Source organism: Euprymna scolopes, chromosome 14 (assembly GCF_053919585.1).
Source record: "Euprymna scolopes isolate OS-2025 chromosome 14, ASM5391958v1, whole genome shotgun sequence".
Taxonomy (NCBI): domain Eukaryota; kingdom Metazoa; phylum Mollusca; class Cephalopoda; order Sepiida; family Sepiolidae; genus Euprymna; species Euprymna scolopes.
Genome location: NC_136495.1, coordinates 56,356,234 through 56,381,146, shown reverse-complemented (window position 1 = coordinate 56,381,146; position 24,913 = coordinate 56,356,234). Strand labels below are relative to the sequence as shown.

Below are 24,913 nucleotides of genomic sequence, written 5' to 3'. Positions count from 1 at the left end.
TACAAGGAGGGATCGCTTTTTTCGCCGTCCCTCTTTTCGATTGAATAGCCTTTATTTAAACCTTCGCCACTTCCGGTTTGGAGATGGACGCAATGGCAAAGATGTCACATTTTTTTATCACGTTCTTTTCCTCCTTCGCGGTACGGGTTCGTCTGCCTGTCTACCACCTTTTTTTATTGTTTTTTTTTTTTTTTGCTCAACACACACCTCCAAACACCCGGAAAACGCCGGTCAACCAGGCTAGTATAATATAATGTTTGAATCGGTGAAATAAAAAGAAAGAAAACGTCTCAAACATGAAAGTGAAAAACGCAAAAATCGATAAAAAAGTATATATCGATATTGAAACAAGAAAGAAAAAGAAAAAAAAAACATCTTGTGATGAAAATAAGGGATTTCTTCCTTGCTATTTCCTTTCTCAATGCTGGTAAATGCTTTAAATGGATCCGTTTGGCAGTTTTTTATTCTTAACTGTTGTATAACGGGACACACACACACACATATGATAAGAAGATTCTCTTGTCATAGCCTTGATAATTAGTATGATATTCGAAAACGAGGCTATGTCAAAGGAAGATCATATTCATATTCTTATAGAATTTTGTCAGATTAGCTTTGGAAAGGCAAATATTTGATGGGGGGGGGCGTTTGCTCTTTAAAAATTGTATTTGGCCTTTTACAAAGCATAACGCACGATCTAATTCAGGAATGAAACGAGCATAATATTATGTGTTTAGTTGGCAACTAAGTTCCTGCAGTTTTTTTAAATTTATTTGGTTGGCATCTAAATCCTAATATTTTTTAAATTTATTAGATAGACAACTAAGTCTCTGCTATTTTTAAATTTATTGGATTAGTTTCTGCTGTTTTTCTTTTAATTAAAAAAAACAGCAGGAACTTAGTTGCGAACCCAATAGATATATTTTTATGCTTTCTAATTATCTATATTGTTTATGTTTTTGTTTTGTTTTGTTTGTTTTTTTTCGGATTATTTATATTTCTACTATGTTTCAACCTATGTGCTGTATTCCCTTTTGGAAAACTTTTACTGGTATTTTTTTTAACCATTATAATTTATTTTATACATATTTCTATTAATTGAACATATCACCACGATTAACTTATAACTTTTTCCTTTCGGTATGAATTCATATATTTTATTTTTGCAATATTTTGCAACATGTTAATCCGAAAACGACCGTCTTTATTCAATAAAAAGGGAATCATCTTCCTCGTCCCAACACACCATTACTGACCAAATGAATTTGTTCGGAGAATCTTGCCCTTATCCTGGATATTCTTCTGACCTCGCTCCCTCAGATTATTTCTTATTTCGAGAATTACAAAACAATTTAGATGGCATTAAGTTAACATCATGAGAAGAAAATCAAACATGAGTTACATTCATGCTTCACATTAAAATCTCGAGTTTTACAAGTGAAGTATTTATAAGCTCGTTGACGGATGAAATCAAGTTATAGAGAGCAAAGGTTGTTTTTGTTATTAAACACGATATTTAAAAACACACAATTTTTCATCTTAAAGATGAAATTTTAAATCGGAAACAAAATTTTTGAACCGACCTTATAGATCCGCTGAATTGATAATTTTAGTGTTTATTTATTTAAAAACCAGCCTGAGTGCCCGGTGTTTGGAAGTGTGTTGAGAAGAAAAAAAGTGGTAGTAGGCAGGCAAGCTCAAACCCGTACCACGAAGGAGGTAAAGAACGTGAAAAACAAAAAGAAAACCTGACGTCTTTGCTGTTGCGCCTATCGTCAAACCGGAACTGACGTAGGTTTAAATTAAGGCTAGACAATCGAAAAGAGGGGATGGCTATCGAAAATATCATCAAAAAAAGCGACCCCTCCCTGTAGAAAAGTGTCCAGTTAAGGGTGAAGGAATTAATGTTTTTAGCTAATTTTTCGATATTTGTCATCCGAAGGATCGAGTTTAAAGATGATACCAGTCTTGTCAAAATCTGTCGCCTCTGTCAGAAAGTTTTAGGCAGACATACAAACATACATACATACATACATTTAAACAGACGGATGATATTTATATTATAGAAGAGAACCACTACTGGACAGGATGAAAATGCTTCTATGCTGTTCTTCTGACCACTACACACACTAAAACAGAAACACACATATATTATTATGTAAAAGTAAGTAGGGTCTGTTATTTTACTGCTGAACAGAAGAAAGTACACTGTCATCTTCAGAAATACTTAGAAGAAGTCACAGGAAGACCAATCTGTAAGGAAATACAAATAGCAGACATAAAGGGAACAGCGTCTATTCTTAATTCAGCCCTCGGGTATAAATTTAAATCATAACGCAAAATCATAAGTGTTAGCTCCAGGAGGGAGCCCCTTGATCTCTTAAAACTTGCTGAAGTAAAATAAATTAAAAAATCAGCTGTTTTGCTTTTTCTCCCCTTCTTCGATTGTTTCGATATTTATTTGCTTAGATCGATGACCATTGAGTAATGTCGAGTTCAGTATAGAAATCGCGGTCCTACTGAGCTTTCTGTTCAAGGATCGATACCAATCCGCTATTAAAATAACATAACAAACACTCTTAAGATGGCGGTTGTGTCTCTGACGATTGGACGCTGGTCGGCGATAACAAATCAAATTCAGAATTCAGAATAAACACTTATGCAGCGCTCGAAAACATACATCGCATTGAACGCTACATTAATGTCATATACAACACTACCCAAAAAAGAGTAGGTAATTCCTAGGAGGACGGTCTGATGATAAAAACAGATACTACACTACTCTCACTTGCCCATAAAGAAGGAGGTAATGTCTGCGATGATGGTTTTATGACGAACGGACATATACTATACTATCCCTTCCAAAGGATGGGGTAATGCCTGGGAAGATGATCTCCTAATAAGAGAACTGATACTACACTTCATTTTTAGACAAATAATGAATAAAAGTAACTACATAGTTTCAGCTACAGACATATTTTATTTTACTTAAACCATCATAGCGAGGCATATTGCCACTGAGATCAGATTTATAGAGCCATCCTAAGTGGTGAGTTGTGCAGCGAGATGTTTGTTTACTTTACATTTAAATTTCGGCATGTTAGTACACTCCAGTAAACAGGAAAGAGTTAAAGAATTCTAAAGTCAAGCCGTTCAATGAAATAAGCTCTTAATTCATCTATTTCTATTAATCGTTATTTATATTCACTTTTTTTTGTCTCGTAATAGATGGTGCGTTTGGGATGCACGGAGAAATCCATGATGATACATTCACGCGGAGGAAGCAGCGGCGGAACCGCACTACTTTTACTCTCCAGCAGGTGAATATGAACTTAAATCTTTGCTTGTTCTTTCTGCCAAAATTTAGTTATGAATTCTGTTCTATTTTGAGAATATTATTTCAACAAACACAATATATATTTTATTACAGGAATTATTTTTTTACATGGGTCAGATGCCTAAGTGATAATTGTTGGGTGAAATTTGTGTACATAGAACGTGCATGATTAGTCAATCCGATATTTTCTCGGAAAATCAACATTATATTATATATATATATATATATATATATATATATCTGTAGTAATATATTTTCTAATAATATATATCAATCCTTATTTAAGAAGCTCAATGTAATTACAGAGCAATATAGAGAATAAATGACAAAAAGTTTTATATATATATATATATATATATATATATATATATATATAAGTAAAAATAAAATAAAAATGCAAGCGATAGTTGACGTTATATTATTTAAGAAGGAAAACCAAGAACTAATAAAATAGTAATAAACGTTTCATCCCTAGTTTACTGGACATCGTCAGGATTTCGTAGGAAAAATGTAAAAGAAAAACGATTACAGACCACATGCGAGTGAAAAAGGAAAAAATCCTAAAGTCCTTCCCATTCTGGGCCGAAACTACGCACATTTATAGTTTCGGCTCAGAATGGGAAGGTCTTTAGAATTTTTCCTTTTTCACTCGCATGTGGTTTGTAATCATTTTTCTTCTATATTTTTCTACGAAATCCTGATGATGTCCCCTGAAATAGGGTGGGAACGTTGACTATTTTATTAATTCTCGGTTTTCCTTCTCAAATAATATATATATATATATATATATATATATATATATATGTATATATATATATATATATATATATATATATATAATATATATATATAAATGTATGTATATTTATATGTATATATATATGTGTGTATATATATGCATATATATATGCATATATATGTCTATATATATATATGTATATATATATGCATATATATATATATATGCATATATATATATATATATATATATATATATATATATAAAGCTTTTGTAGATGTATGCGTTTATAAATTATTGCTATTCATTATCATTTTTAAATCAGACGATTGGTATTTGATAAGATATAGCAACAGACCATATATAAATCAATAACACTTTTGCTAAATTCCAAAAATAAAAAGTTCGGTTTTGTTCTGAGAGAACAATCAATATTTACATGTCGATATTGGATATTTTTTTCCATAAAAAACCCAGAAAGTTCTCAATGAGAAAAAGGCATAAGATGTAATACGTGAAATTCGGGAATAACCAAAACAATTCAGCCCATCTCCAGTAGACCATCGCCTTGTCGAATTTCTTAGATGAATAAAACTTTGGACTTTGGAATATATATATGCATATATACATATATATATATATATATATATATATATATATATATATATATATATATATACATACAAGATGTTCAAAAAGTCACTGAAGAGTTTCGAACTTAAATAGATTTTTTATTTTTGATATCTTTCTGTAATTTTAACACATATTTTTTCTCCTTTCCCTTGCCATATTCATGACTTTATTTATTTATTTTTTTAATCGTATTGTCCTCGATTGGGCTCTGTTGAGCGAGGATCGAAACCGGGTTAGCTGGCCTTTATTTTCATTTTTTAGTTTTTAAATAATCATTATGTATATTGGTCTATATGTAGCCATCAATATATATATATATATATAAATGTAGGAAAATTTTGACATATTTGATTAGTTTAAAAATGTAGATGATTTTTTACCAATTTTCATGAAATTTTAATTATAGAATTGTATTATAATCTTCTGAAAGTCTGCAAATTTTCATGTAGTTACGTCACACAGAACCAAAGATATGATAAGTTTAATATTCAATTTTGCTACGCGTATATATATGTGTGTGTGTGTGTGTGTGTGTGTGTGTGTGTGTGTGTGTGTGTGTGTGTGTGTGTGTGTGTGTGTGTGCTTGTGTGTGTGTGTGTGCTTGTGTGTGTGTGTGTGCGTTCAGTAAGAATATGGTGAGGTATTAATGGCTTTTTACTCCAATTTTCAAACGTCCATTGTTTTGTTGTGTGTATATTTCTTGTAGATGTGCAATAGTTTATTGTATAACTTGATTGATTAGTTCAGCATTAGTTTCTTTCTGATTTTTATAAGGCTTCTTTTCTCCAGAGGAAAGGGAGTGAAAGACGGTTTCGGACTGATTTACAAACGAAGAAATACAGCGATACAGCTTGACACCTTTTAATTCAATTACAATCTCAGAGTTTTAGATGGTTTGCCTAAACGTTTTGGAAACGGTTATCAGGATATAAAAATGTCTTCAGGGAAAACAAAAATTCTATTCCTTCGTTTTTGTGAGAAGTTCCAATAAAATGAGAAAGTACAACTCTTCGCCTTAAAACATGACATCTTTAGGTTACAGTAAACGTACATCGGTGAAATGGATACGGCTGACCTACCTGATAAAATTGTGCCTGAGATTGGTATATTTGCTGATGGTCTGAGGAAAAAAGGGATTACAGATATCTAAGGCAATGACAGAAACTTTACAAAACGACCTTTAGTCTGTGATGAAGTGTAGATGGGTGGTAACGTAATGCTACTAAGACTGAGCTTCTTTCCTTTAACATTTATAAAAAAAAAATTCCCAACATATAAAAACTATAACTAATAACAGCATATCTAAGTGTGCTTCCCTCAAAACTCCTCTACTTAAGATTCACAGGCAACGTGAGCTGAAACAAATATATTGAGGACATTGCCAAGGTTGCTGCAAAGAAGGTGGGATTGTTCTTACATGCTAGAAAATTACTCACACCTGAAAGTATTCGGTGTGACTACAAAGCCACCACTCGCCTCGGTATCTGGCTTGGTGCATCCACCACAAGCGGCTTCCTCTTAGAAATGGTCTAAAACAGAGTCTCCAGTCAAATAGGATAACTATTAACTAATCTCCAACCCTATCCCATCGTCGCAATGTTGCATCCCATTGTACGTGTACCCCCTCGACGTATATACCCCTGACAAATTCGTATAGGAACAAAATCCCACCCCTTCATTGCCGAGGTCGCTAGATGCCCAAATCTTTTCTACTTTAATAGATTTTTTTCCTCTGGATGCTGAACTTTGGAATTCTCTCCCTGCTCCCGGCTTCCTTGACTGTATTGACATGCAGAAGTTTAAATGTAATGTAAACCAACACTTCGCTCATCTCCTTACATATTCCCCTGTTAGATATGGTCCCAAATAGTGGACTCTTACGTCCAAGTGGCAATATGCCTTCTTTGGAGTAAGCAAGATTAAAATAATAATAATAATAATAATAATAATAATAATAATAATAATAATAATATGCAGAATCCTGCCGCATCTATTGTGATCATTTACGCATTAATACAGTTCGCAAATTATTAACACGTACTTGCCACCCCTCGTCCATTGGTAAAATGGCAACTTGTGTTCAATTATTCGTAGACAGTGACTCGTTTATCATATATTTTTTATTGAAAATAGTTTCAGTTACTATGTCAAGCGAAAGAAAATTGAATGAGTTCGATATTAACGATAACAGGTCTGATATATTATTTCCTGTCTGAAAACACACCATGCGACATACAATAATTGTGCATGATGTTGTCAAGCTTATCAAAAATCTCGATTAATGTAAAGCAACTGGCTTCGATTGCATTCCAATTATAGTGCCCGGATAGCTTTGAACCAGAACTATCTCCCCATACTTACAAATCTGTTTAAACGTTGTCTTAATGAACAATGCTTCCCAACACCCTGGAAACGCTTTTCAGCCTGCTCCGTATTTTAAAATTCAGGCGATTGATTATCTCCCTCCCGGTGCACACCAATCAGTCTCCGGTGCGTCATAAGTAAACTATTGAAATCTGTGTTAAAAAGAGAAGTGATCAACCACCTGAACAGAAACAACATCATCAGTGACATGATCTACAGCTGATGTGCTAACAGTAATATTTCACAGGATTAGTGAATCTCTCGACGCTGGCTTTGTTTCTAAGGAAATTTCTCTTGATATATAAAAGACTTTCGATAAGGTGTGGCAAAAAAAATTCCTACTACACAAAATCTCCAGGTACGGAATAGCTGGAAATGTTTGTTTAATTGTTAAATCATTCCCCTCTGATAGGTTTATAAGAATAGTAGTTGAGAGGCAAAAATCAGAAGATCACAGTATTAATGCCGGCGTCACTCAGGGTTCCATCCTGGGTCCAACTGTCTTCTTGATCTTCATCAATGATCTCCCAAATCGCATTCTTAGATCATTTGTAGACATTTATGCAGACGACACTACCATCTATGGCAACACTTCTAAGACGAGAAACGGCCAAGATCTCTCTGATTATCCCTCCTCTGACCTTGAGCACGTGGTACAATGAGGAAAAGGGTGGCTGGTTAATTTTAATGCATTTAAAACCAAACTTCTCTTTCCATCATAAACGCTCACATCTGGCTCCTATTAAAATAAACGACTCTCACCTTGAGGATACTCCATGTTTAGACAAACGTCTTGGTCTTGCCTTCACACTAAATGGAGCACATACATCAAATCCGTAGCCAAGGTCGCTGGAAAAATAGTTGGAACATTCTACTACTCCAATAGATATCCCCCTTTTGAAGCAATTCTCTAACTGTATACGCGGTATTCCTAGGATAGAATACTGTTGCCACATCTGGGCAGGAGCTGCTCCAAGCACCCTAACCTGCTTTGAGAAAGTTCAAAACAGACTTCGTAATCCAGTGGGCGATGCTCTTTTCTCTTCTCTGCAGCCTCTTTCCTACAGAAGAGCCGTTGCAAGCCTGTCCCTGCTCTATCGCTATTTTCATGGCAAGTGCTCGACTGAGCTCAACTCTATGGTCCCCTCTCGCAATCCTTCACAAAAGCACTTGTTTAGCCAAATCAATATCAATAAATCCCCCCACTCCCTATTGTTGCCTAAACCTAAACATGGATTCATGAACAAAGTTTCTTCTCTAGAACTGCCCGCCTGTGGAACTCTGTTCCTCTGGTCTACTTTCTAGATGACTAAAACAATATCATTATCTTCAAGTCTAACGTAAACAAGTTCTTGCTCGACTGTCTCCGGGCCTTGATATATGTTGACCCCTTTGTAAAAAAATGGCTGAATTCGACATTAAATAATTTAAAAGGGTTGAAAGACGAACTGGCTTAATCTGGGATTGATTAACTGAAAAGGTCTTTATATGCCGTAAAATGGAATAACCAAATCCAAATCGCTGAATTCAGCGTCAAAATATTTTAAAAGCGTTGATATGTCGTAGAACAGACGAACCAAAGCAAAATTGTTGAATCTGGAACTAAATAACATTAAAACAGTTGATATAACGTAAAAAAGATTAGCCGAAATAAACCGTCTGAATTCAGCATTATTTAAGAAAAAAGGTTTCAATAAACTAAAATTAAAAGGTTGAATTCAGCATTAAATACATTGTAAAGGTTTGATTTGCCGTAAAGTGGTCTGACTAAATCCCATGATATTGGTGGGGGGGGGGGTCGAAAGCGATCTTCAAACTTCTAGTAAAAAGAGCGCGCCCAATTAGCTGTTGATAGTGATTTTTAATCAAATCTGACCCGCTCATTAAAGTGGTAGCCTTATTATTGCGTCGTGCATAGTAAATTATTTTCGAAAAAAAAAAGATTTAATGCATTTGAAAAAAAATTCAATTTCAGTTCTATTTTATTCAAGATTCGATATTAAGTAAAACAAGAGTTGAACTTTTGTTCATTGATCTTTAGAAAGAAATACAAGAAATTGGCAAAGATAAAAAGTTTCAACAACGTTAAAATAGAATGACACTTTACGTATAGCTTTTAAAAAAAATGACGTGGAAAAATATATTAAAAATGATCGTATCGGGATTTTTTCTGGATACAGTTTTAAGATGTGACACAGAAAAAAAATAATGGAATGAGATGAGCATCAAAGATCAAGCAGCAAAAATATGCAAATTCATGGAAGAACAAAGAGAGTCAGATTATGCCTGGACAAATGTTTGAAAAAAAAAAAAAAAATTATACTCTTAGTTGAGATGAACTGAAGAGCAAAAAAAAAAATGACTGCCAAAATAGTGAATATAAAAAAAAGTAAAGTCTCGCAGGGATGCGAGAGTATACGAGAAGAGGGTGAGATTTGGCCTGGGTGCACTTGTACGTCGTTCAAGATTTATATTCGACAGATGATTCGATTTTGCTGGGTGCAATCCAATTAGACGAACGGCCGGCGTCGTAAAGTAGGAGCAGCCAATCAGACGGCTTCTGCTCAAGTCGGCATTTTAATGGATTTTTGCTTTAACAAAATTGGTTGAAAAAAAAAATGGAGGAAGGTTTGAGGGGGGAATCGAAAAGAAAAGTGAAGAAATGGGCGAATGCAAAAAAGTAAAAAAATAAAATTAAAAAAACATTTTTTCTCTCAGATCAAGGGAGTTTGGGCGTTGAAGAAAGAAAATGGAATATATATATATATATATATATATATATATATATATATATATATATATATATATACTAGTAGGCCGCCCTGCATTGCCCGACCGTAAAATACGCATAAATATTATATTTTAATTCATATAGAATGTGCATACGAATAGTATTTTTTTCTAGACGGCTCAATTCTTGTGTGAGGAAAAAAGAAGAAAACACTCGGCTGAGATCGAAACCAAAACTTAAGGACAGTGAGCCAAGTACGATAACCATTAGGCCGGCTGGACACGATCTTTAAAAACAATTTTTTCAAACATACTTATTTTTAATATAATGAATTTGTCACGTGAACCATTCACGCATGTGCATTCGTGAAACAGTTAGCAACTTCAGGTACCAACAATATTTCAATTTTAACTCCTTAGCAGCCCGGTTTTCCGGGCTGCTAAGGAGTCAAAATTGATGATGTGATAAGCGGAGAGTACATAATGTACCTGGTATTCGCAAATGGTCACCCATTTTAGTACTGATCAAGCTCAAGGAGTCATATTTGTTTTTTACATGTCTGAATATCTTATATACCAAATTTCAAATATGTAGATCAAAAATTCGTCGAGTACATAGGTTGAGAAGTGTTAATACACCGACACACATTCTCACTTTCATAGATAGATATTATAAATAAAGTCACAAGGACACATATTATATATCTTGATCTGATTTTATCAAGATAAACAAAAGCTTGATATACTGAACGGATGTCCGTTCGTCAGAACGACAAGGACCATCTGATTATTCTGGATGGCTGACAAGCGCTGATTTGTGAAGCAAAGGCTGAACTCCTTCTCTCCTGATTCGGCGCTGCTTGATTCCAGTAGCAAGGAGAACTCTTGAACGATTGAAAACAATGATTTGATTTGTATTCTCAACAATATCATTATCTTCAAGTCCAACGTAAACAAGTTCTTGCTCAGCCGTCCTGGTAAATAATCTAATTATACTGAATTCCTTCTACAAACGATTATTATGCAACTGTCTTAATGACTACAATACACACATTAACTCTTATCCTTGATTGAGTGGTCTCCGGGCCTTGATATATGTTGACCCCTTTGTAAAAAAATGGCTGAATTCAACATGAAATAACTTAAAAGGGTTGAAAGACGAATTGGCTTAATCTGAGATAGATTAACTAAAAAGGTCTTCATCTACCGTAAAATAGAATAACCAAATCAAAATCGCTCAATTCAGCGTCAAAATATTTTAAAAACGTTTATATATCGTAGAACAGACGAACCAAAGCAAAGGTTGAGCTCCTTCTCTTCTGATTCGGCACTGATTGATTCCAGTAGCAAAGAGAAGTCTTGGACGACTGAAAACAAGGATGTGATAAGCGGAGAGCAGATAATGTACCTGGTATTCTCAAATCGTCACCCGTTTTAGTACTGATCAAACTCAACGATTCTTAACTTCGGTGATCTAACGAGAACCAATAGTTATGTGATTATGCCGATATACAAGATATGTTAATAAAGTAATATACAATACACTTTTTTTAACAAGGAAAAATATGTGTTATATTTCTTGTTTGAATATTTGATGAATTAATATTTTGATTAACTCAGTTTTTTTTTATTTAAACCTTTCATATATATATATATATATATTTATATATATATATATATATATATATATATATATATATATATATATATATATATATATATATATACTAGAAGGCCCCCCGGCATTGCCCGGTCGTAAAATACGCTTAAATATAATATTTTGATTTATGCAGATTTCGTATTTATTATTTTATTATATTGGACCCAATATATAGTAAATGATTTAAAAAGTTTTAAAAATATATGACTCGTGCGCCACCAACGAGAATCGAAACCGAAACGTTTAGCTTACGATTTACTTTTACTTTTGACGTTAATGATTGAGCTGTTAAGACATATTTGCTGCAAGTCTCAAAATTAAAACATGAACCAATAGCTATTACTTTCTAAGAAAGCCACTCCTGTCATAGACGTGCGTCAGAAGCAGAGATGCGTCATTGAATTGCTAGCAAAAATGTATTGAAAATGGTGGTGACTATTTAGAAAAATTAATTCTGGAGAATGGATGGTCGCTCTTCGTAACTCTTCAACATTTTGAGTTTTAACAATGAGGCTTTACTTTTTGGAACGGCCTACGTATCACAAAGCGCGCTCCTGGCACACATACGCAGCTATCGTACATTGTTGATAAATTGCATTGAGAATGGTGGTGACTATGTAGAAAAATAGATTCTGGGCCACAAACGGTCGCCGGTTTTTAATGGTACTTCCTCGTTAGCTGCTAGTAACGTATAATGTCTGTTTTTGACAAGCCTAATCTAAATACACTAAATCAAAAGTGACAATGAGAAGCAAAGTTTAGAATATAAACTGAAGGTTTCAATAGATGATGTTCAGGCAGACGTTCGTAAATGTTGAAAGGAAGGAAAAAATGAATTCGTCGTGAACAAATTGACTCAGCTGTATTTTTTTTTTTTCGTAACCATTGAGCGAATAAAGAGAACGTTGCCCCCTGTGGTGATTGGGTGGCCCTTGAAGAGGGGAGGGAGAGGGGATGATATCGGAAAGAAAACGTCGGGATAAGATCGGGTCAAATTTACTGGTTATAAAAGAGGGCGATAATTTGATAATCTGTTGGATAAAAAATTGAAATGTTTAAAATGGAATGAACGAGCTGATAACCACTGCGCGAAGCCTGGGATGGATCTGATGACCCGAGGCGAGGAATGTTTTTTATGGGTAAAAAGAATAGGTGATGAATCAGCGAAAATAAGTCAATTTTTTTTTTTTTTTTTTTTTTGTATTGCTTTACGCGAATAATACCCGTCCCAGGATGGGTAAATTTTATTCTCTGAACAAAACAGGTCTATGTTCCTTAAAAAAGATTAAAACCAAAAATATTATGCCACTTAACCTTACGTCTAGAATCCATATTCCAATTTTAATCAAAATCCATTAAATGCTTCAAATTTAAGGCGTTTTAAGACGAAACTGGAATGTGTTAATTGATGTCTAATGAATAGAAATAAAATTCAATACAAATTTGAGATATTTAATTTAAATGAAAACTTTTGCAACCCGACTAATACTGTAATATTTTTATTATTAAAATGAAAAAAAAAATGAAAAACATTTTTCTGAAATCCATCCTAATCATAGAAGACTCCAGTGAAGTCTATGGTGTGATTGCCCTATCAGAGAAAATTGCAGGTCCGCTCTGGTTGACGGTTGTATCAAAGCCAAATATTGTTGGTGTGAATCACGTGGTTTGTGCATAAATTTGAATAAGAGTTAGCCACGTCATTTGGAAGCATTATTTCGTATTTTTCGTATCGTAATTACAAAAAGAAAATGTTATTAAGGAAAAATGCAATGAAAAATTAATGGAAACTTTTAAGAAACTTTAAAAAATGAACAGAAAAAAATATAAATAAAGGAAAACATTTATTTTACGGTGAATTTCATGGATATTTTTTTACGAATCAAAACCATTTTTTTAATGGTTTTATGATTGTTTTATCGCGTTGACACACCGCTTCTCGTCAGATCACCGAATTTAAACAACGTTGAGCCTGGTTAGTACCAGATTGGTGACCATTTGGGAATTCTAGGCGCTGTATGTGCTCTCCGCTTATCTCGGCATTTGTTTCCAGTCGTCCTGAACATACACTTCACTTACCAATGTCGACTCAGGAGAGGTGTGGTTGGAGATTGCGCACCTCCTGCCACAAAACTTTCACGCGCAGGCCCTCCTTAGTAGGTATCCATCGTTTGTCAACGATTGAGGGAGCCTAATATGCATGCTCCTTTTCAACCCTACGGAATAGATTGCTTTTGTTTTTGTTTTTGTTTGTTTTGGTTTTGTTTTGCTTTTTGTTAAGGTTATGATTAAGTTGTTTTTTATTGGCTATATGTAACCTGTACGAATATGACGGCGAGACGTCAGTTTTAGCATTGTCCCTATTCTGTATAATCACCAACGTATAAAACCGAAATTTGACCATGCATTATCCTGAATCAAGAAAGAAAGTTGATTTTAACGATTATTCCTTTAAAGCGGAATCAATAGCTGTGTATTTGATCATTTATTGGTTCAATTTATCAGAGTACGTGGAAAGATTTCAACAAGGCTCAAATCGGAATGATAGAATAAGAATGCGAATTAGAGAATTGCAGATTGGTTAATCTTGTTTCAAAATTCCCCGACCAGAAAGGTCTTGAGGTGGAATGACAGATTGCCAGACTACGTTTTATGTTTAATAATGTTAAAAAGAAAGAAAGATGAGACGAATGAATGGGCAAAAGAGAAAGTGAGATGAATGCGTAAACTATCGGGGTTGCATGGGAATAAGTTATCGTGAATATAAATAGGCAAATGATGGATTATGTGTTAGAACCCACGAGAATGCCCCCCCCCAAAAAAAAGTTTAAAAAAAAAACAATTGCAAAGGGTTGGGCAAGAAAAATAAAGAATGGATTAGAGATTGAGCACAAGTTTTAAAGAGTTGGATGAAGAACCTTAGTTGACGCCTTTTCTAATTCACAATTCAATTAATATATATACTTTTATTACGGTCTATGTCTGTCTGTCCGTCTCTCTCTCTCTCTCTCTCTCTCTCTCTCTCTCTCTCTCTATCTATCTATCTATCTATCTTACTCACTCTTTCTCTCTTCTTCTGTCTCCATTTCTATTTAATACAACTTTCTCACCGCATCATATCTGTTGCCACGGTTAACTCCGCTCTTCGTAAGTGCACCGCTTTCACTAAAAAAATATGCTAATCTCTTTACGACATTATAAGCAAATGTAGATGACTGAGAATTAGGATTACGGTTAGGGGTAAGATAGAATGTCGTTGGTCCAAACGATCTTTTGACGGGACAAGACGAAACGAACTTTAGCAGGAAGATGAGATAGATATCACTTAATAATTTGAGGGAACACGGCTAGGATAACCGTGTGCACTACTTTTTTGCAAGCGCATATACGGGCAATGAAATAATGATATTTTATTTTAAAAAAACAGTAGATTTTTTAAATGTACCTGAATATTGACTGGGTGACGAGGTAAATTAAAAAGCTGCTTTGTTTTTATGAAACTAAACAAAAAAAAACGCATGCGATGAGGGCAAATAGTTTTGGAAAACAGTTAACATCTGTTCGACATGACAAAGCGAATCGTATATTTTAATATTTTCGCAACGCAGTGAATGGTTCTGATGACGAAATTGTGAATTATTTTCGTGTACGTCCAAGATGGCAAGAGACGATGCCGGAATAAGTGGAGTTTGTCTAGAAATAGATGCACAATCTAGTCTTGAGATTCGAGTCAATTTTACTATTTAACACATAGCTGGTGGTGAGGGGGATGATATACAGACTCATACCTTTCCCTAAAGTATCATATCCGTGGTTTCATTTTGAAAAAAAATGCAATTAATCGTTGACTTTTCTAGTTGGCCTTGGAATTATGATTATTGTCCTACATATCTCTCTCTCTCTCTCTCTCTCTCTCTCTCTCTCTCTCTCTCTCTCTCTCTCTCTCTCTCTCTCTCTCTAACACACACACACTCTCTCTCGCCCTCTCTATCTATCTCTCTCTCTTTAACACACACAAGGTTTCTCTCTCTCGCTCTCTCTCTCTCTCTCTCTCTCTCTAATTATATATATATATGCAGAGACATATACACATATATACGTTGATCTGTACATAGATAGATAGATAGATAGATAGATAGATAGGTAGATAAACGTCGAGAAAAGAAACAAAAAAATTGTTTCAATCGTGAAGGATTGCTCCTCCACAACAAGAAATTGAATGCCAAGAATCAACGTTTGGTATCTATTAAAGTCTTGCATCTGTTTGTATTTTTATGAAAATACTGAAAGTTGGTTGAAGCAAAACGAACGGCCCCAGACATGAAATGCCGGCAGTTTCATTGGTATACATAACGCAATATTTGTGTGTGTGTGTGTATATATATATATATATATATATATATATATATATATATATATATATATATATATATACACACGTTGGTTTGTACATAGACAGATAGATAGAGAGAGAGAGGAAGAGATAGATAGATAGATAGATATAGATAAATAAGGAAAGATATAGATATGCATATGTATATATATATATATATATATATATATATATATATATATATATATATATATATCTTTATTTATTTATTTATATAGACACACATATAGAGAGATGAGGTCGAGGTAGAGAGGAGAAGAGATCATTTTATTGCATTATTTCAATAGAATGAATAAAATATATTAATACAAAAATGTAGATGTAAAGCATTAGATGTTATTATGACGTTCTCGGTGTGTTTTCACAGGCCACACTTCAGGCCAACTGTGTGTACGGAGACGCGCGCACGCACGCGCGTGTGTGTGAGTGTGAGTGTGTGAGTGTGAGTGTCTGTGTGCGTGCGTGCGTGCATGCGAGTTATCGTCCGAGTGAGGGGAAAGAGCTGGGTGCCGGTCACCATATCATCGTCCCGTTCGTTAATAGTTCCTAACGTAGCGAGCGACTCGATATGCAAAAGCAATTAGGAAGCCAGCCTGCAAAATCGAATCAAGCAAATGCATTAGCAAAATGCAAATCATAGTTGACACGAGGTCTCGTAAGGGCAGCCCGAGAATTCGCGAGAAGTCTTGTCAGCGAGCGTGACGAGAGTCGGGGGCACGGCGAGGTTACGGGGCCAGTCGAATTGTGTCGGTCAGGTCGGGATTGGTGTGGGCTGAATCAGTCGTTGGGTGGATGGGGGGGGATAACCGGAACGGGCGTTCTTGTTCTTATATTTCTTATGGAGTATTATTTTTATTTCTCCCTCGTGTATTATTTGTATTGTCGCTTTCTATCTGCTCTTTCATATTCGCCCTCTTCCTTCTTTTCTTCAAAAGCCATTTGTACGCACGCCTTTCGACCCGACTTTAAGCAGATCGGTTTTATAATATTCCACCTCTTCGAGCACAAACAAAAAACGTAAACATTCTACTGTCGGCCTCGATAGTATATCTTCTCTGCCCGTCTGCTAGATCGACACTAGCCGAAGTACATCGGCTACATCGCGTTTCTGATTGATTCCTGACATCATAGCACTTCACCATGCAAGTATCATTATATGTAGTAGAATTTGCACTTTCTCTTTGAACGTCTGTTTTTAATCAGTTTTTCTTTCTTTTCTTTTTTTTTTTTTGTTGGTTGGTTGGTTGATTGGGGCAACGTGTTTTTTATACGAATAAATCATAATTTAACCAGGCAAAAATGACTCTCGAGGATAAAGATTATTGACATCGTAAGTGTGTAATTTTGTGGAAATAGGGAAATCGCGGATGAGGACAATATTTAATCTTGGACATGTCATATAGAAATGCAAAGACCTGGTAATAATTTAATTACATCATTACTAATATATATATATATATATATATATATATATATATATAGAGAGAGAGAGAGAGAGAGAGAGAGAGAGAGAGATAAAGATATATATATTTGTTTATCTTCATGCTGCGAAGTGATTTCAGTTTTCAGGTTGGTTGTTTTTGTTTTACGGCATATCAACCCTTTTGGGGGTTATTTAATGCCAAATCCAAAGATTTTGAAAAAAAAATTTTTAATAGAATATATTTGTTGTTTTCAAGTCGGTTTCTATTTAACCCATAGTTGGGACCCTAACAGGTACTACCACTCCGGGTCAGAGTGAACCTAGGAACAATGGTAATTAAAGGGTGGCTCCACACTCCCCAAAGCCCGCAAGCTGGAGCCTCACCACTGGATATAGTTTAAGGTCATATCCAGGACCGATTTCACTTTTCAATCTGTTTTTTATTTCTTTTTTCTTATTATCATCTTAAACTTAAAACTTAATTGTACTTTTAATTGCAGCATTAACAATTTAACTTCCAATGTATTATATTCCTATATAAAAGATTAAAATTGCTTAGGCAGAAAAAATAATATAATATACTTGAAGTTTAAGTATTATAAGCACACACACGCGCGCGCGCGCATGCACGCACACACACACACACACACACACACACACATATATATATATATATATATATATATATATATATATATATATATATATATATAAATGCTCCTCATCTTGAGTTGAGCATATTGAGAAGTGATACACGAATTACCATTAGCGTATAACGTGATGCTCTTTGTGTAAACAAATCGAGCTTAGGTATTTCGGGTGATGTCAAAACATCGTTAAACTCACGACTCGCACAGCAGCCGCCGATAGTGTAACGGTTAAAGCCTTGACTGCCGTACAGGCGCTCGGGTTTTAATCCTGGCTTGAGGTAGTTCCTGTCTAGCCGCACTCACTGATGAGATGGGAAACAGCGAAGCAGTACTGTATGTGGATTATATATATATATATATATATATATGACTGAAATACATAAAGTCCAAGGTTCGAACAGTCAAGCTACGCTGAAGAGGAGTAGGGCCCCGAAACACGCGTGTCCGTAGATTACTGTTTTTAAAAAATAATATCTATATATATATATATATATATATATATATAAATATATATATATATATATAGAGAGAGAGAGAGAGAGAGATAGAGAGAGAGAGAGAGAGACAGACAGATAGACAGACAGACAGACAGCAGACAGACAGACAAAGACAGAGGTGGGGGGGGGAAGGGACAGGCAGACAGACAGACAGAGCAAGAGAGTTATATACGTTTGATATCTATTTAAGTGTTACATCTGACGTCATAACAATACTGAAAGTTAGTTGAAGCAAAACAAATGACCCCAGATATGAAATGACGGCAGTTTCGGTGGTATACATAACGCAATATTTGTGCTTATCTGCATTCTTCTTTTTCTTCTTCTACTACTACTACTTCTCACTTTCAGTTCTTTCTCTCCTTCCTTCTATTTCTCTCTCTCTCTCTCTCTCTCTCTCTCTCTCTCTCTCTCTCTATGCGTGTATGTGTGTGCGTACATCTGTATGTCCGATGGTGTATTCACCTTCTAATTGCTTCAAGCCTATTGCAATATGTTCGACCCGCAACTATTTAACTTGTCAAATCCAAACAGAACGTTAATCAATAAAACGAGCCTGATTTATCGACTCGTTAGTTACGACAAATGACAAACACTAATTACTAACTGGCATGAGGTTTCATACACGAATTATCTTCATTTTCGACATTTTCAAATGTTTGCATGCAAATATTTAACTCGTTTCTCTTCTCTTCTAGCTTGAGGAATTGGAGAAAGCCTTTGCGCAGACCCATTATCCTGACGTATTTACCCGAGAAGACCTTGCGATGCGAATTAACCTCACAGAAGCCAGAGTTCAAGTAAGTAGGAAACGTTCTCAGCTGATTCATAAATTGTTCATTTTATCCGAGTTATCAACATATGAAAATTGGTATCCCATCATTTTTAGAAAATAGAGTGATCCTACCTTTCTTTTACTCTTATTCTCCCCAAACAAGGCGTGTTGCCACTTGGGCATAGGAGGCTACTATTTGAGGCCATGTCTACAGGGACACTATGTAGAAAGCTGGAAATCGAGATATCTGTTCGGACTGCATTTAAATTTAAACATATTAGTACAGCAAGGGCAGCAGGACACAGGAAGACAACCCCAAAGTCCAGCAGTTTGAAGGATGAAACTATTAGAATAGAACGTTTTTCGAACATTTAGAGACGTCTACAGTAAAGAGGTGGGATTTTGCTGCTTGTTGAGAGTATTTACGCTAAGTGATGCACAAATATTAAGAGTTTATCAGAGCACATTCCATAAAAGTTCTTGTAAAAACAGGCATATGGGAGTACATAGCGGCGATGTTACAGGGGTCGAAGCTTGGTTAATAATACGAGAACCTGTTAGATTGGAAACTCTCTTTTTTTTTAACTCTGTCTAAGTGGTAGAGATTAGTGTCTGATGCACTAGCCCATATGTGTCAACAATCTCTCATGTATTGGCGAATTGTGAGTGTGTAGAGATATGGGGTTGATTAGTTTTCTAGCACGGTAGAGGGAGTTCAGCTTAATTGCAGCAGTCTTAGAAATGTCTCAAATGTATTTGTTTCAATTCGTGTTACATGTGAATGTTGAGCCGAGGAATTTGAATGAAGTGCACTCACGTAGAGTGTTTGTTAGTCACGGTAATCTGTTGTTGAGATAGTTGTTTTGATTGTAATTGATTTCTTAAAAAGTTGAAACTATGTGTACTTAATAATTATTGAAAGGAGAACAAGCAGAAATAGAGGCGTATAAAGATCGCAAGAAAATAAAAAAAAGATAGCTACAAGTACCCCTTTCAAATAACGAATCATGGAATTCTTGATTAAATTCACATTTCTTTCTGTAATCAAATCATATTTCATACAAATAAACTTCAACCTATGCCTGGCTTGTCCACCATATGTCCGACATGAATATTCAACAGTCTTTGTTTCATCGTTATTAAAATGTAAACACAACGTTCAAATTTGTCAATAACTCATTTCTTGACATTGTCCTGATTTGGGCTGTGATGTCATTCTTTAATTCATGAATAGTCAAAGTACTTATCATAGACATTATTTTTAATATAACGTCACAGATTAAACCTAGGATGTTATGGTCCGGTGAATTTAGATCCAATTCAGAGGCACCCTCTCCCGCCAATATTCAAATTTCTCTTCATATCACTGAATTGCGATAAAACAAAGACTGTTGAAAATTCGTGATTGAAATTTGGTGGACAAGTCAGGGATGGAATGAACATTATTTTGTACTAAATATGGTTGAATTGCATAAATGGATTGTGGATTTTATTAATGATTCCACGTGTGACGTTATTCACAATGCTACGTATGACCTTGGGAGGGAACAACATTTTTTTGATTTTTGTTGTAAATAAGTTCTTTGTTTTTTTTTTGTTTTTTTGTTTTTTAATCAAAAGTTTTATTGCGCTCTCCAATCAGATCTGTTTTATTTTATTTTTTAATATCGAACTTAATTTAACATATCCATTATATACCTTCAATCAGATGGGTTTTTTGTTTTACACTTTCTCACTGGACGCATATTTAGTAGTTTTATAGCCCCGTTAATTTAACGTGACCTTCGCATCGAGTCTCGGGCTACTCAGCCTAGAGAGAGGTGATGGTCACTGCTCCTACAGCGTGATGCTGTTTCTTTTAGAAACCTTTCACATCGTCAACAATTGCGATACCTACTCTCGATCCCGGCACCGCAGCTTAGTTTGATAGAAAACAGAATAAACGACAAATACAAACCACTGATTGGTCGCGTTTGTTTTGTAGTCGAAAAGTAAGAGATGTTCGGTGCTAATATTTCACAAGTAATGCGAAACATTCGGTAAATAATAGCAACTTGTAGGGGAATAAAAACGGGAGACCGTTTAGATGTTCAAGTATGTCATTTTAACTATTATTATTTATTCCATTTTCATCCCAAACAACACACAGTGCCACTTTGATATAGGGGGCTACTATCGGGGACATGTTGCAGGGATATTATGTAGGGAGTTGAGCAGCAAGATGTCTGTTCACATTACACTTGAACTTCTGCATGTCAGTACAGTTGGAAAAGTAGGAATCCGGAAGGGAGTTCCAGAGTCTAGCAGTTCTGGGGAAGAAACGATTAGAGTAGAAGGCTTTCTTACATCTAGGGATCTCTACTGTGTAGGGGTGGGATTTTTCTGATTGTCGGGTTTCTCGAGGGTGTTTACGTCGAGGGAGTACAAGGGCTTGTAGTTCGTCAGAGCATCCACCATTAAAATACTTGTAGAATAGGCAGAGGGATGCAACATTTCATCGATGTGACAGAGGTTGAAGCTTGGATGACAGTTGGAGACCTATCAGGTTGGCGACTTTCTTTTGAACCTTGTCTAGGAGCGAGAGACTAGCAGATGCACCAGCCTAAATGTGACACCAATACTCCATACATGGGCGAATGGTGACATTGGTACAGGGTACTTTCAGGCGTAAGTACTATTATTCGCCAATAACGTCCTGTCTGTTATGGCATAGTTCTGCAGTATCTGCGTGTTGATGAAGAAGAATACAAAAACAAATGTACTTAGGTGGAGAAAAGTAAAAAGGGACTTTTACTTTTAATAAACGTCTGTTGTTTGAAACAATAATGTTCTTGCTTTAAATAAAGAATAATGTACATTTCTAAAAAAAAAAACGTACTTTGATACGACTTGCACTTTTATATAACTTAATTAAAACAAATATATTTCAGTTAGATATTTTAAACAGAATTGAAAATAACGCTAACTCTACTCTTATATTTCTATTTGTTAGTTTTTTTCTTCTTCTTTTGATTTCTACTAATTCTAAATTAGGATCCACGAAAGTGATTATTTCCTTCTGTTGATAAACATTTAGCGAATTCATTTCCGACATAGATTTCTAGATAAACCATTAACACTGGTTGTAGATTGCAAAACAATGAAATCGGCCTCAGTGAAATGGACGACAAGAGACTTTGATCATTAATAGAAATCAAATTATGTATTGGATTCACAACGGATTCACCAGGAATGGAAATGAAATTGTCTTATTATTGTTCAAACTTAACTCAGCTTAACAAAATGGTTGCAAAAACGATTTTTAGGTTCCCTCACGTGCCCACAACGTTACGTTGTGATACTGCAAAATGTATATGCTATGTATGTTACGTAGTCGGTTGTTGATGAATCAGAAGACATTTAATACAGCTTTATAAAAACATACATCCGTTGATTGCTTGGTTGGTTGTTTTTGTTTTACGGCATATCAACCCTTTTCGGGTTATTTAATGCCGAATTCAAAGAGTTTGAAAAATATTTTAATAGAATATATTTGTTGTTTTCAAATCAGTTTCTATTTAACCCATAGTTGGGACCCTAACAGGTACTACCACTCCGGGTCAGAGTGGACCTGGGAGCAATAGTAATTAAAGGGTGGCTCCACACTCCCCAACGCTCGCAAACTGGGGCCTCACCACTGGATATAGTTTAAGGTCATATCCAGGACCCAATATACATCCGTTGATAGATAAGTCCCAAAATAAAAAAAATTAAGAAAATCTAGTTAGTTAGGTAAGTTAGTTAGAAAACATGCTCTTGGCAAAATACCAAACAGGGTGGTGTGCATTTAAAAAGACTAATTTTCAAAGTAATATAAAAGAGTTTAGTGAGATTTATTCATGAGTATTAAGTTTGGTTAGATGATATTAGATTAGCTTTAGGGTAGAACTTTGGTGATACTTCTATCGACATTCGAGTTTTATCTCAATCCAGTATTCGCGGATTCTAATCAAACATGGCCCTTAGAAATGAATGTGTGTCATGTGTAGTGTGTTTTTATATCTTTTCACCCGACATCGAAATTAAAATGTCACGTGATTAAGACCGCTAAGTCTTTTTATAATTTACATCATTATTTACTCACTAGGAGTAGTCACAGAAGCCATCAACAAAGATTGCTCTTTAAGAACAACTTGTGGTGTTCCCTTGAATCTGACTGACAACAAGTCTCCCCAGATTTCCAGTACTCTCCACCCCTTTCGATGACCTTTCCAAAAGAATTTGCACTATTGCAACAGTCGCTTACCATTGATTTCTCGTTGGAGGCAACCATTGATCTTCACCGGAATTTTGGTGGGAATAAGCCTCCTCAAGATATAGTCCTTTTTGCATTCATCCAGCCGAGGTCTGGCTACTGCTTTCGCTCCTCGGTTTTTCCATCCTCCTTAAACCTCATCATTTGATGTGGTGCTTGGCCTTTATTATTATTATTATTATTATTATTATTATTATTATTATTATTATTATTATTATTATTATTATTATTATTTCTTTTTCTTCTTAATGTTGTTGTTGATATTATGTGCAGAGACCAGCTTCTGATGTAGTGTAAAACAGTTAACCTATATTTAAATTCAAATTTGTTCTGTCAGTATGAGTTTACCGATTGAAAGAGGATAAGTTGTATCAAGCATTACGTTGGCATATCATTTCTATTTGTATTATAATTAGTTTGCATACGTGACATTCAATCTATTGCATTTAAATATGGCGGCAATGTTACCATAATAAAACAAAACAGCAATTCTAATTCCAGATAAAATATGTCTTTGAGAATCAATATTATTTAGAATCAGTATTGTTTAGATGCTTCCGACAATTGTTCTCAACTGGAGTATTATTTTTCACAATGTTTCGCTCACTGTAACCTCCGACCTCCGATCTTCTCTAGGTGCATTTTGTCGAACTCGGGGATCTATCGAAAAATGGAATATTTCTGTCGATTTAGGAAATCTGCACAGAATTTCGAACAGAGCCCTTTATTTAATCCACAGAAGTAACATGCTCTTGTTCTGTCAGCCATGACTGAGTAGACGTCTTAAGTAATTGGCAATTGTATTTTAAGTGTCGCCCGCACCGAAGATTAAACCTTCAACTTCCAGAACTTTAGTTCTGGAAGTTGAAGTGTAACTTTACAACTGAATTTTATTAAGCACTCTGTTCGCTAAACCACGTATCCTTGAGAGAAGTAGACCAAAGAATTTAAATAATAACAAGTGAAGCATGCATGCCCCCCTTGAGTGCACAGTGAACGAGACATAAAAAATGACTAAGTTCAGCATTTGTCCCTCCCCCACGTAACCCCAAAAGTCCCCAGGGGACGTCAAATGCTGGGGAAAATGAACAAACGGTGCAGTTTTAGACCATAACATATGTAAATTTGAGTTCTGCACCATGCAAAAAGAAATAACTAAGTCCATCATCAACCCCCTATTTAACTCCAAAAGTCGCCAAGTCCTGAACATATTTAAATTTTAGTTCAGCTCATTACAAAACTGTTAAATAGACATGCACAGAAAATTTTGGACAAATATGGTAAAATAGCCCCAGAAATGGAGTGTTTTATTTAGCTCTAAAAGAGCACCAGGTCCACACCCAAGAGTTATCGTAAAATATAGACCAAGAAAATGATATAGAAATCAGTTAGTTACAACTTTTCAGAAAGTTTTATAA

The 24,913-nt window shown here is 35.1% G+C and overlaps 1 protein-coding gene across 2 annotated transcripts in view; it reads left to right on the top strand.

Annotated features, from left to right (window-relative positions):
• Positions 1-24,913, top strand: part of LOC145293031 (uncharacterized) — a 176,396-nt gene that overhangs the window by 121,509 nt on the left and 29,974 nt on the right. For both annotated transcript variants that reach the window (XM_080139330.1, XM_080139331.1), the window contains exons 2-3: positions 3,229-3,320; positions 19,125-19,226. In XM_080139330.1, the coding sequence (XP_079995456.1) occupies positions 3,229-3,320; positions 19,125-19,226 (194 nt within the window). The remainder of the gene's footprint in view (positions 1-3,228; positions 3,321-19,124; positions 19,227-24,913) is intronic.